The 12757-nt window shown below is 48.6% G+C and overlaps 1 protein-coding gene across 2 annotated transcripts in view; it reads right to left on the bottom strand.

Annotated features, from left to right (window-relative positions):
• LOC140104495 (phosphoglucomutase-1) overlaps positions 1–12757 on the bottom strand; it is a 66250-nt gene that overhangs the window by 37883 nt on the left and 15610 nt on the right. Inside the window, exons 3-6 of one of the 2 annotated variants that reach the window (XM_072128065.1) lie at positions 11816–12027; positions 7479–7565; positions 6635–6812; positions 5651–5766 (exon numbers count right to left, since the gene is read on the bottom strand). In XM_072128065.1, the coding sequence (XP_071984166.1) occupies positions 5651–5766; positions 6635–6812; positions 7479–7565; positions 11816–12027 (593 nt within the window). The remainder of the gene's footprint in view (positions 1–5650; positions 5767–6634; positions 6813–7478; positions 7566–11815; positions 12028–12757) is intronic. The other variant, XM_072128068.1, reaches the window with a different exon arrangement.

Genomic DNA, 12757 nt, shown 5'->3' with positions numbered 1-12757 from the left:
AATATAAATCCGTATATCACAGTCCTGCTGCTACTAACAACATACACAAAAGTGTAATTACACATCTCTCCAGGGACAGTACATAACACTGGCTGCAGTCTGTATGGTCACAGCTGCTGACAGGTTCCCTGCGATAATGCAGTAGGTTTCACTCTGCTCTGAAGTCTCTTGTTATGCAAGTTCTGTATAACTATAACTCTTACGTATGTGGGGGCTTCTCCTGAGGACGGCTCCATGTGACAGGATGGGGGGTCCTGGAGACCCCCCTCTAATGATCAGTAAACCAGTGATAATCAGTATGTAGATCCATAGACGAGGCGCTGAGCCCCGGGTCTGATACGGTATAAGTGACCCTTCAGCACACGCAGTAAATAAATACAATAAATGGCGCCTTATATCCGGGCCGGGTTACGGCGTCTTCCTGGACTCATCGCTCAGCTCCGCCGCCCGGTGAACTGTAATGCAGGAAAATGTAAGTGTCAGTCCGGCTACGATTTACAGGAGTCCGGGGCGGAAAACAAAAGCGCAAGTTGTTATTGGAAATGAGAACGCGACCCGGGAGAGCGGTGACTGCCGCATTTTCCACAAGCATTTTATGTGCCTCATACGCTTCCCCGGGGGCCTATAAAGCCGGGGGGGCCCGGTCTATTCGCCCTTTATGGCGTTAATATCTGCAGGAAAACGAAAAAATAAAAATATAAGCCGGACCCTAGTAAAGTCCGAACGAAGTAAAAAGGACCGCGGCCGCGCGGCTGATCAATAATAACACTCTACAAATATTGACTCTGCGAGGGGAGTATCACGTGTCCCCCCACAGGACACCGTGCCGGTGATTTATCAACCGGACCTAGCGGGGACTCCTAAATGAAAATCAATGGCGCTTTAAAGGGGAGAGGGTCTCGTACCTCCAGTGCACAACACGGGCTCTTCAAACATGTCGCTTAACCCTTTCCATCCTGCGGAGCGGCACAAGTACCACTACAGCGGCTGCTGTGGGACCCAAGGTGTTGGGGGCCCAGCAGATTAATTAGAATGGGACCAAGCCATTCCTAGTAATGACACCACATCCTACAAAGAGACCCCAGAAGCCAGACTAGCAAGGTGGGTCCACAGCGCAAAGGCGGAAGATTTGCACTTGATGTGACTATTAGGCTTCATTCACACCTCGTCTTTTCCACATGCTGTAAGGACGTGTTGAGCAGATTGTGACATGACCTTACAATATATGGCACAGACTAGTGATGGTCATTCTCAACTTTTTCAGGTAAACGGCAAAGGCTGCTCTTCCTTGAGAGGCGGAGCCCCTCTTAGCCACACCCAAAATCAGATAGCACCGCCCCCAACTCGTGACTGCGCCTCTTTAAACCCAGGACATTTGGGGTTCAAATTGGAGATTGGTTTGGTGGCTGAAAACCTCTCACTATTGTAATTACAAAAGAAGTCGTTTAGGAGGCAGAAAAGTCGTCTCTTTATAGTGAGCGAAGCCTAATGATCCAGAGGAGCCGGACATCACCGACCTATCTGTCAGGAAGGAGGCTCAGGAGAAGAGGCCCAGCAAGAGGGAAGCTCTTTCCATCCAGCTTTTTTGCACAATATTGAACATATAGGAGTTCATTAACTAAGGGTCAGAACGCCGCACTTTCGCCGGGTTTCCCGAATATTTCCGATGTGCCGGCTTTCACGCGACAGAAATCGGGGGGATCACCCCCGATTCACCCGACGGACTCGGAAAAAATGCGGAATTTAAAAAACGATTTGTGTCGCAAGATCAGCACTTACATGCACCAGGAAGGAGAAGGTGAACTCCGGCGGACCTCGGCGCAGCAGCGACACCTGCAGGAACTCGGGCGCACGACCTTAGTGAATCCCGGCAGAACCCGAATCCTCGTCCGACTTGACCGGGTAAGTAAATGTGCCCCATAGGGCCCGGAGTCCGGAGGAGTTAAATGAAATTGCATTGTCAGACGATAATGCACATCTGCCGCGATTCACTAGGATCGTGCGACACAATATCCTGCATGTGTCGCTTCCCCGCTCAGGTCCCTGGAGTTCACCTTCTTCTTCCTGGTGCATGTAAGTGCATTGTCCGTGTATAATGCGCTGTGCGGGGAGTCACTAAGATCGTGCGCCCGATATCCTGCATGTGTCACTTCCCCACTCAGGTCCCTGGAGTTCACCTTCTTCCTGGTGCATGTAAGTGCATTGTCCGTGTATAATGCGCTGTGCGGGGAGTCACTAAGATCGTGCACCCGATATACTGCATGTATCGCTTCCCCGCTCAGGTCCCCGGAGTTCACCTTCTTCTTCCTGGTGCATGTAAGTGCATTGTCCGTGTATAATGTGCTGTGCGGGGAGTCACTAAGATCGTGCGCCCGATATTCTGCAGGTGTCGCTTCCCCGCTCAGGTCCCCGGAGTTCACCTTCTTCTTCCTGGTGCATGTAAGTGCATTGTCCGTGTATAATGCGCTGTGCGGGGAGTCACTAAAATCCTGCGCCCAATATTCTGCATGTGTCACTTCCCCGCTCAGGTCCCTGGAGTTCACCTTCTTCTTCCTGGTGCATGCAAGTGCATTGTCCGTGTATAATGCGCTGTGCGGGGAGTCATTAACATCCTGCACCCGATATCCTGCATGTGTCGCCTCCCCGCTCAGGTCCCCGGAGTTCACCTTCTTCTTCCTGGTGCATGTAAGTGCATTGTCCGTGTATAATGTGCTGAGCAGGGAGTCACTAAAATCCTGCACCCGATATCCTGCATGTGTCGCTTCCCCGCTCAGGTCCCTGGAGTTCACCTTCTTCTTCCTGGTGCATGTAAGTGCATTGTCCGTGTATAATGCGCTGTGCGGGTAGTCACTAAGATCCTGCACCCGATATCCTGCATGTGTCGCTTCCCCGCTCAGGTCCCCGGAGTTCACCTTCTTCTTCCTGGTGCATGTAAGTGCATTGTCCGTGTATAATGCGCTGTGCGGGGAGTCAATAACATCCTGCACCCGATATCCTGCATGTGTCGCCTCCCCGCTCAGGTCCCCGGAGTTCACCTTCTTCTCCCCGATGCATGTAAGTGCATTGTCCGTGTATAATGTGCTGAGCAGGGAGTCACTAAGATCCTGCACCCGATATCCTGCATGTGTCGCTTCCCCGCTCAGGTCCCTGGAGTTCACCTTCTTCTTCCTGGTGCATGTAAGTGCATTGTCCGTGTATAATGCGCTGTGCGGGGAGTCAATAACATCCTGCACCCGATATCCTGCATGTGTCGCCTCCCCGCTCAGGTCCCCGGAGTTCACCTTCTTCCTGGTGCATGTAAGTGCATTGTCCGTGTATAATGCGCTGTGCGGGGAGTCACTAAGATCGTGCCCCGATATCCTGCATGTGTCGCCTCCCCGCTCAGGTCCCCGGAGTTCACCTTCTTCTTCCTGGTGCATGTAAGTGCATTGTCCGTGTATAATGCGCTGTGCGGGGAGTCACTAAGATCCTGCGCCCGATATCCTGCATGTGTCGCTTCCCCGCTCAGGTCCCCGGAGTTCATCTTCTTCTTCCTGGTGCATGTAAGTGCATTGTCTTGCGACACAATTAGAAAGTTAAATCCCGCGCTCAGTCCGAATCAGTCGCATCATCCAACAGCTGCGCCCCTCCCCCCCACCCCCCCCCCCGCGATTTCTGTTTGCGCCACAATCCGAAGTGAACTACCTGTAACAGCCGCGCAAAACCCCAAAACAACGGAAAGTCTGACAAAAGAGCGATATGCGGACCCTTAGTAAATAAGCCCTATACAATGCAGATGGATGCAAAAACAATGGGGCTTATTTACTAAGGGTCCGCGGACGCACTTTCGTCAGACTTTCCGTCATTTTCGGGTTTTAAGTGTGGCGAACATGTTAAACCTTCTGCAGAACAATGGACCAGGCACAATGAAATTCGGCAAGGTATAAGGTGATGTTAAAGGGGGTCCTGAATTTCTGTTCCGAAAGCTGCGTTACAATGTGTTACCTGAACATTTGCAGTCGGCAGCGTTCACACTCAGCAGGAGAAGCTGTAATAGAGACCCCGGCCCCCACGATCACCATGTATACCCCGCACACAATAAGGACATCATATAAAACCGCTTCCAGCAATGTGAAATGATGCCCCGGGGGGTAATATATGTGTAAGATATAGCGGCCCCGCACTACAGGCTTCATACATTAACCTGTTGTGGGATTTAAAGGGAAGGCAGCGACCGAGAAGTCGTGTCATATACAATAATTACGTCCCGCTGTCTTGTTATTGCCCCCTGTTGCCCCTCTGACCTGACACAGGGGTTATTATGATGTGGAGGGAAAGCGAGAGGGTCAGTGGGTGACTAATAAGAGGAAACACATTATATATCATTAGACTGGAAGGAGGGACCTGTAACCGAGCAGTCAGTGGTAGCAACGCCACGAGGATGATGAGGATGATGATGGGATCTGCCTCGGCTCTTACTCCCTGACTCTATACTCTGAATAATTTATTTGATTGGAAATTGTCCAGTCTCTACCTATGGACACTGTATTTTATATCTGTGCATTGTCTACCCCCATTAGGGGTCATGTGGCTTCTTCTATGATGTATGATTCCTACGTGATGCCCCCACAAGGTCGCACATGACTCTCCTGTACATGTGTCACCAGTCACCTGACTGCCAGGGGCTGCTGGACGATAACCGAGTCACATGATCAGACTTTCTCCACACTACGGATGCTCCTAGTGCATGTGCAGCAGCAGTGCATCATGGGATCTGTAGTTTAGAAAATCCTCGCTGGAAATAAGTGAAAAAAGTGGGTCTATCATGATATCAGGGTATCGAGGAAAGGAGGTTTATGATGATAAAGTTTAATGAACTCATGGGGGGGGGAACATAATTAAAGGTGCCGTAATTTGAAGAATAATATTTATGTACTTGGTTGTCTGACTATCCCTTTAAGATGTAGCGATCAGAGTACAATAGCTCAGTATCTGGACTCAGCGGACACAGTCTTGGGTTTCTGGTTCTATTCACTGTACAGGGATTGTGCCCGAAACATATAAATCTAATGCTAAACGTCAATGGGATCACCTTCCCTTTAAGAGGTTAAATGTAATCCTCTATCCACAGTACCAGTACTGAGAACATGGAGTAATGTTAGCACAGTGATGAGACCCCTACAGAACAGAAGAAAAGGGGGTCTGGCGGGGTCCGAGGTACCTTCGTGGTAGATGGCCGCGCATGTCCATTCTGCTATATACATCTCTATGCACGGCCGTCTGCTCTATTCATCTCCGGGAGCGATGAGAGGTCCGGTGGAGGTACCTCGGACCCCATTTTCGTGATCTGTAGGGGTCTCATCACTGAGACCCCCACTGATCAGCAAGTTATGCCCCATCCTTTGGCTAGGGCCTAACTTGATTGGACGGGAAAACCCCTTTAATGAATATAGAAGTAGTGTGAGCATAAACCTATTCAGTCCATTCATTCCCTCTGAAGGTGCCGGAGATCTTTGTCAGTCCCATACACACTGCAGCACTGCTTAACCTGTAAGATGATTGGTGTGACCCCCCTGATCAGCATGTTACAGGAGGCTGACTGTGCGATCTTCCCCCAGGACAGCACTACAGTCTCACAGTATCCAGTATTTCCATCCCACCAGGGATTTACCTGCAGATCACTGGGCTCCACGTGTCTGGAAATCTTGAGAGGTCCCATATTTATCACAGTAGACAATGTCCCTCTGTATTTTCGAGCTGATGATGGCCGCGAAGATTTACTTTCCCCTATAAAAAAACAAAAACACCCCTGAAAATAAATTCATCATTGTAACAGATTAAGTCAAGTTATTAGGGGGTTGTAAGACTCAAGCCCCCCTATACTGCACCACCCCTATAACTTCTCTATTAAAAGGGCCCTGGAGACCCGGTGTACATTGTACATTGTGCCTTGTTCCTAGGACCTTCATACCGACAGATTTTCAAGATACGTCATCAATATCAGATCTGCTTAATGTGGATGCCAATAGTCGTATTCTCCCCTCGGCTTTTTGAAGGGGGAGACCCGGATCCTATATCATGTAGGGGCTGCAGCTCGCTCTCTGATAAGGGAATGAGAATGAGCTGCAGTCACTACACAGTGGGGGGGGGGGGGGGCATGTAGTCTGCCTTGTATGCCAGCATTCTTATGGACAAGACATTAAAAAGTTGCAATTCATAAGATGGGGCAAGTCGTAAAATTGGGCTGGGCCTAGGACGGGGCCCGGGCACAGGACGGGGCCCGGGCACAGGACGGGGCCCGGGCACAGGACGGGGCCCGGGCACAGGACGGGGCCCGGGCACAGGACGGGGCGGGCCCAGCCCCGCGTATTTAATATGACCTGCACCAGGTTATAGCAGAATTGTACGCCAGGCAGGACCTTGTGTAGAATTCAGTCATGTGCTGGATACACTAAGAGGCCAGAACCTCTGAGTAAATCTGGCACCATGTGAATATAAATCCCCCCATGTAGAGCTCTGTGCCTGCTTGTACATTGCTAGGGTCCCTACCGGAGGGGCTGCCGGGAGTCGACCCGCACCAATGTGACATCGATGACCGGTCCTAAGCATACATCACAATACAAAAGCCCCAGAACTCCCCTTTAAGAGTCCTTACCTTTCCGTGGAGTAGTATCGCTATCATTAAACCTCTGGTTCCGCGGAGAGGCAGAGCGTTCCGGAGACGATTCGATCTGACTCCCGAACTGCTGACGTTTGGCCCGGTTATTAGTTTCCATCTTCTCCGCGGCCGTCTTGGCACATTGGTCACAAGTGCTGAGGAAAGTGTTACAGAACTACAAGGAGGGGGGAAATAGGAGAATCAGCGCCGGCCTCATACACCATAGGAGAACATCAGAGGGGACCGGCTGCTGAATGTAGGAACCTGCCCTGAAGAAGACTACAGCCAGCAACGTCACCCCCGAACCTACATCAGGTAAGAGGGGGTCCAACACTCAAGACCCCAAATAACCACCTGTTTGACCACATCCAGCATCACATTTATCACTCACATGGCTGCCGCAACGTTACTTTATAAGTGAATGAGGCTAAGCTGCAATACCTTACATATCCACTATACAATGCAGGGCGCTGTGCTATGTAAGGACTGAGGAGGCCATTGGCATCTATGTGGATCAGGGGTATCACACCCCCACCAATCGGACATTAATTATTTGGGATCTCACCAATATCCAAGTCCCTAAAATCCTCTTAAGATCATTGAGTTCAAAGGGCATTTGTATTGTGGAAAAGCCACTGCCGTTCCCAGGAATCATCACTCAGCTTTCCCAGAGGCATGAAAAGAAATTCGCCTGAAGTAATGTACAATGTATGTATTTCAGCAAACTTTGGGTGAGGATTTTAAACAACAATGATTTATAGATTTATAATAATAATAATAATTAATGACCTATTAGCAAACATGCCGAGGTGTAAGTGATCCCCGCGTCCCCGTCACTTACCTTATTATAGTCCATCCGCCCTCCGATGTTTACATCAGCCAGACGCAGAATGGCGCTCACCTCCTCCGGAGACATCTTCTCTCCTTTCTGTAAGACAGACAAATAGACATGAGAAAGATCTATAGATAAATAGGAGACAATGGGAACCAGATAAAGGCCCAAGGCACAAACAGAAAAACAGGGAGCTTATTCCATACGTTACGATTCGTTAGCCTTTTTCGAACTTAAAGGAAATCTACCATTTGATTTGATGCATTATGAAGCAAGCCTACCTTGAGACTGCTGTAGCTACACTGATGCAGAAACATATCTTGTTTAATCTCTGAGATGAGTAGTTTTAGTGAAAAAACTATTATAAAATTATGATAATGAGGCTCTGTAGCTTCTGTTCCTGTTCCTCTTACATGAGTTATGCACTGCTCAAAGGATGATGTAATCACTGTGCTGTGCCAGACAGGCAGAAGTAATCAATTGCTGCACCATCCCCCAGCTGCTGTGTATAAGTCATCCAGCCCAGGTTGCTTAGTCCTGTCTGGACAGTTCAGAAAACTCTGGGGCACATTTACTTACCCATCCGGAGGAGTTCACAGAAAGTGCATTGTCCGTGTATAATGCGCTGTGCGGGGAGTCACTAAGATTGTGCACCCGATATCCTGAATGTGTCGCTTCCCCGCTCAGGTCCCAGAGTTCACATTCTTCTTCCTGGTGCATGTAAGTGCATTGTCCGTGTATAATGCGCTGTGCGGGGAATCACTAAGATCGTGCACCCGATATCCTGAATGTGTCGCTTCCCCGCTCAGGTCCCAGAGTTCACATTCTTCTTCCTGGTGCATGTAAGTGCATTGTCCGTGTATAATGCGCTGTGCGGGGAGTCACTAAGATCCTGCGTCCGATATCCTGCATGTGTCGCTTCCCCGCTCAGGTCCCCGGAGTTCACCTTCTTCTTCCTGGTGCATGTAAGTGCATTGTCCGTGTATAATGCGCTGTGCGGGGAGTCACTAAGATCGTGCACCCGATATCCTGAATGTGTCGCTTCCCCGCTCAGGTCCCAGAGTTCACCTTCTTCTTCCTGGTGCATGTAAGTGCATTGTCTGTGTATAATGCGCTGTGCGGGGAGTCACTAAGATCATGCGCCCGATATCCTGCATGTGTCGATCCCCCGCTCAGGTCCCTGGAGTTCACCTTCTTCTTCCTGGTGCATGTAAGTGCATTGTCCGTGTATAATGCGCTGTGCGGGGAGTCACTAAGATCCTGCACCCGATATCCTGCATGTGACGCTTCCCCGCTCAGGTCCCCGGAGTTCACCTTCTTCTCCCTGGTGCATGTAAGTGCATTGTCCGTGTATAATGCGCTGTGCGGGGAGTCACTAAGATCCTGCGCCCGATATCCTGCATGTGTCGCTTCCCCGCTCAGGTCCCCGGAGTTCACCTTCTTCTTCCCGGTGCATGTAAGTGCATTGTCCGTGTATAATGCGCTGTGCGGGGAGTCACTAAGATCCTGCGCCCGATATCCTGCATGTGTCGCTTCCCCGCTCAGGTCCCCGGAGTTCACCTTCTTCTTCCTGGTGCATGTAAGTGCATTGTCTGTGTATAATGCGCTGTGCGGGGAGTCACTAAGATCCTGCACCCGATATCCTGCATGTGTCACTTCCCCGCTCAGGTCCCTGGAGTTCACCTTCTTCTTCCTGGTGCATGTAAGTGCATTGTCCGTGTATAATGCGCTGTGCGGGGAGTCACTAAGATCCTGCGCCCGATATCCTGCATGTGTCGCTTCCCCGCTCAGGTCCCCGGAGTTCACCTTCTTCTTCCTGGTGCATGTAAGTGCATTGTCCGTGTATAATGCGCTGTGCGGGGTATCACTAAGATCTTGCACCCGATATCCTGAATGTGTCGCTTCCCCGCTCAGGTCCCAGGAGTTCACCTTCTTCCCGATGTATGTAAGTCCTTGGCTTTCAACACAATTTAAATGTTAAATCCTGCACTCAGTCCGAATCAGTCGGATCGTTCGACGGCACCCCCGATTTTGTGTCGTATGAAAGCCGGTGATATTGCGGCAAAATCCGATCGCGTGCTACACAGTCCCCTGTTAAATACCTGTCAAAGCCACCAAAAAAAACGAAAGTCCAACGAAAGTATGGCCGCGGACCCTTAGTAAATAAGCCAATCCTGTGTACTGTATTTAGCAACGGCAGACTGAAGCAATCCAGCTTTCCCAAGATCTTGAATGTTATAATTGTTATTTCAGCAAAACCACTCAGTTCAGGGATTAAACAAGATATGTTTTTGCAGCACTGTAGCTACAGCAGTCTCAAGGTGTGTTTGCTTCATACTGCATCAAATCACATAGTAGATTTCCATTAATGGTGTGATCAGTCACATGACCCAAGTTTACCACGACCCCAATGCAGTGACATCAGTGTATTCAATTATACATATTCTATATTATATATATTCTGCAACAATTGTTGGTTTTTCTTTCATTAAATGAGGGAGAACGACAATTTGCCCATGTGTGTAGATAGATAGCTAGAAAGTTAATAGATAGGACATAAACAAAGTGAGGAAAGACTGAGCCCGAAGTGAGTAAATAAGTCAGTGGAAGGTGGTGGAGGAAGTGTCATGGTTTAGGGAATGTTCCTTCCTTGCGTTCATCACTCAGCCATTTTCATGCAGGACATTGCCCCCTGTCACACAGCAAAACAGGTAAAGTTACTTGACACATAAAACATTGAGACAATGAAATGGCCACAGCCCAGTGTTCTGATCTAAACCCAATAGAAAACCTCTGGAAAATCCTTGGTGACAAGTTCTGGCCAAGAAAACCCACAACAGTCACAGAACTGAGGAAGAGACTGGAAGAAGAGCGGAGCAGATCCCAGCCGAGCCGTGTGAGAGACTAGTGAGGTCCTTTGGCCGCTGCTGAGGTCCTGTGGCCAGTGCTGAGGTCCTGTGCACTACCTACTGGTTGGTGACTACCGGGACCTGCAGAAAATGTACTTATAATCTTTCTCTGTGCTCCAGTGATTTTCTCTAATTATCTTCCTCACGTATTTGCAAAATAAAGGTTTTATGTTGATACTTTGGTAATTTTGTAAAATACTGTTCTAGTGCCCTGGTGACCCCTTACACATCGATTACATGTCCATTAATAGTCATTACATTATTTCTGAAAAAGTCAAGTGATCAGACATTGGGGCTCATTTACTAAGGGCCCTGCGGCCGTATTTCCATCGGGTTTCCCGAATTTTTCCGTTTTGTGCCGAATTCCGCCGGGATTTTGGCGCATACGATCGGATTTTGGCGATCCCGTGACAGAAGTCGGACAACCCAACTCATTCGGAAAAACTGCAGAATTAAAAAAACGAAATGTGTCGCAAGATCAAGCGCTCACATGCACCAGGAAGAAGCAGGTGAACTCCGGCCGACCACGGCGCAGCAGCGACATCTGCAGGATATCGGGCGCACGGACCTTAGTGAATCCCGGCAGAACCCGAATCCTCGACGGACAACGCGCCGTGGGATCGCGACTGGACCGGGTAAGTAAATGTGCTCCATTGTTCTCTAATTTTGATCTCCACTATAAACTTATTGAATTGGGACACTAGCACTTTATAATGATGGTAACAATATTGGTTATTATTTGTGTATATGTTAATTGTTTATTATTGTACACACTGATGTCACTTTGTTTATACTGAATTTGGGGGGATATATGGGAGGAGATAGATAGATAGATATGAGATAGATAGATAGATAGATAGATAGATAGATAGATAGATAGGAGATAGATAGATAGATAGATAGATAGATAGATAGATAGATAGATAGATAGATAGATAGATAGATAGATAGATAGGAGATAGATAGATAGGAGATAGATAGATAGGAGATAGATAGATAGATAGATAGATAGGAGATAGATAGATAGATAGATAGATAGATAGATAGATAGATAGATAGATAGATAGATAGGAGATAGATAGATAGATAGATAGATAGATAGATAGATAGGAGATAGATAGATAGGAGATAGATAGATAGATAGATAGGAGATAGATAGATAGATAGATAGATAGATAGGAGATAGATAGATAGATAGATAGGAGATAGATAGATAGATAGATAGATAGATAGATAGATAGATAGATAGAAAGATAGATAGGAGATAGATAGATAAATATGAGATAGATAGATAGATAGATAGATAGATATAAGATAGATAGATATGAGATAGATAGATAGATAGATAGATAGATAGGAGATAGATAGGAGATAGAAAGATAGATAGATAGGAGATAGATAGATGTGACTGTAGTAGTTACTATGTGGAGTACATACGGTGGTAAGGACCCGGGTCAGCTCATCGTGGGTGATGTATCCTCTGCTTGTGGGGTCGAGCTTCCGGAAGGCTTTCAGCAGTTCTGACTTGGCAGCGGGTTTCTCTCTTCTCACAATGGCACAGAAATCATCAAAGTTCAGCTCTTTGGTCTTTGCAGTCCAGTATCTGCTGAGGGTCCTGTTAGAGGGGTTCCGCCCGGCCCGTTGGAGGACTGTAAAGGAGAAGGACATAGGATAGCGGTAAATGATCACTGTCCTGTATCACACACCCCGGGCAGCTCCAGTCTCTTCTATCCTCTGGGCAGCTGCAGTATTCATCTAATTCTTCATTATCACAATTTTTGCAGTATGAGAATAGAAATCTTGCTACAATGTGGCTGCACCTTACAGTCCGATGGTAAGGAGGATCCAGCACTGCCAGACCCTCCTGACCGCTGTCCTGCTGAAGCGCTGAGAGAGCAGGACCTCTACACTGCTCTCCCAGCCATGAGGACTACTGCAGGACCTCTACACTGCTCTCCCAGCCATGAGGACTACTGCAGGACCTCTACACTGCTCTCCCAGCCATGAGGACGACTGCAGGACCTCTACACTGCTCTCCCAGCCATGAGGACGACTGCAGGACCTCTACACTGCTCTCCCAGCCATGAGGACTACTGCAGGACCTCTACACTGCTCTCCCAGCCATGAGGACTACTGCAGGACCTCTACACTGCTCTCCCAGCCATGAGGACGACTGCAGGACCTCTACACTGCTCTCCCAGCCATGAGGACTACTGCAGGACCTCTACACTGCTCTCCCAACCATGAGGACTACTGCAGGACCTCTACACTGCTCTCCCAACCATGAGGACTACTGCAGGACCTCTACACTGCTCTCCCAACCATGAGGACTACTGCAGGACCTCTACACTGCTCTCCCAACCATGAGGACTACTGCAG

This window comes from Engystomops pustulosus, chromosome 10 (genome assembly GCF_040894005.1).
Source record: "Engystomops pustulosus chromosome 10, aEngPut4.maternal, whole genome shotgun sequence".
NCBI lineage: Eukaryota > Metazoa > Chordata > Amphibia > Anura > Leptodactylidae > Engystomops > Engystomops pustulosus.
This window is presented reverse-complemented; position numbering and strand designations above follow the sequence as displayed.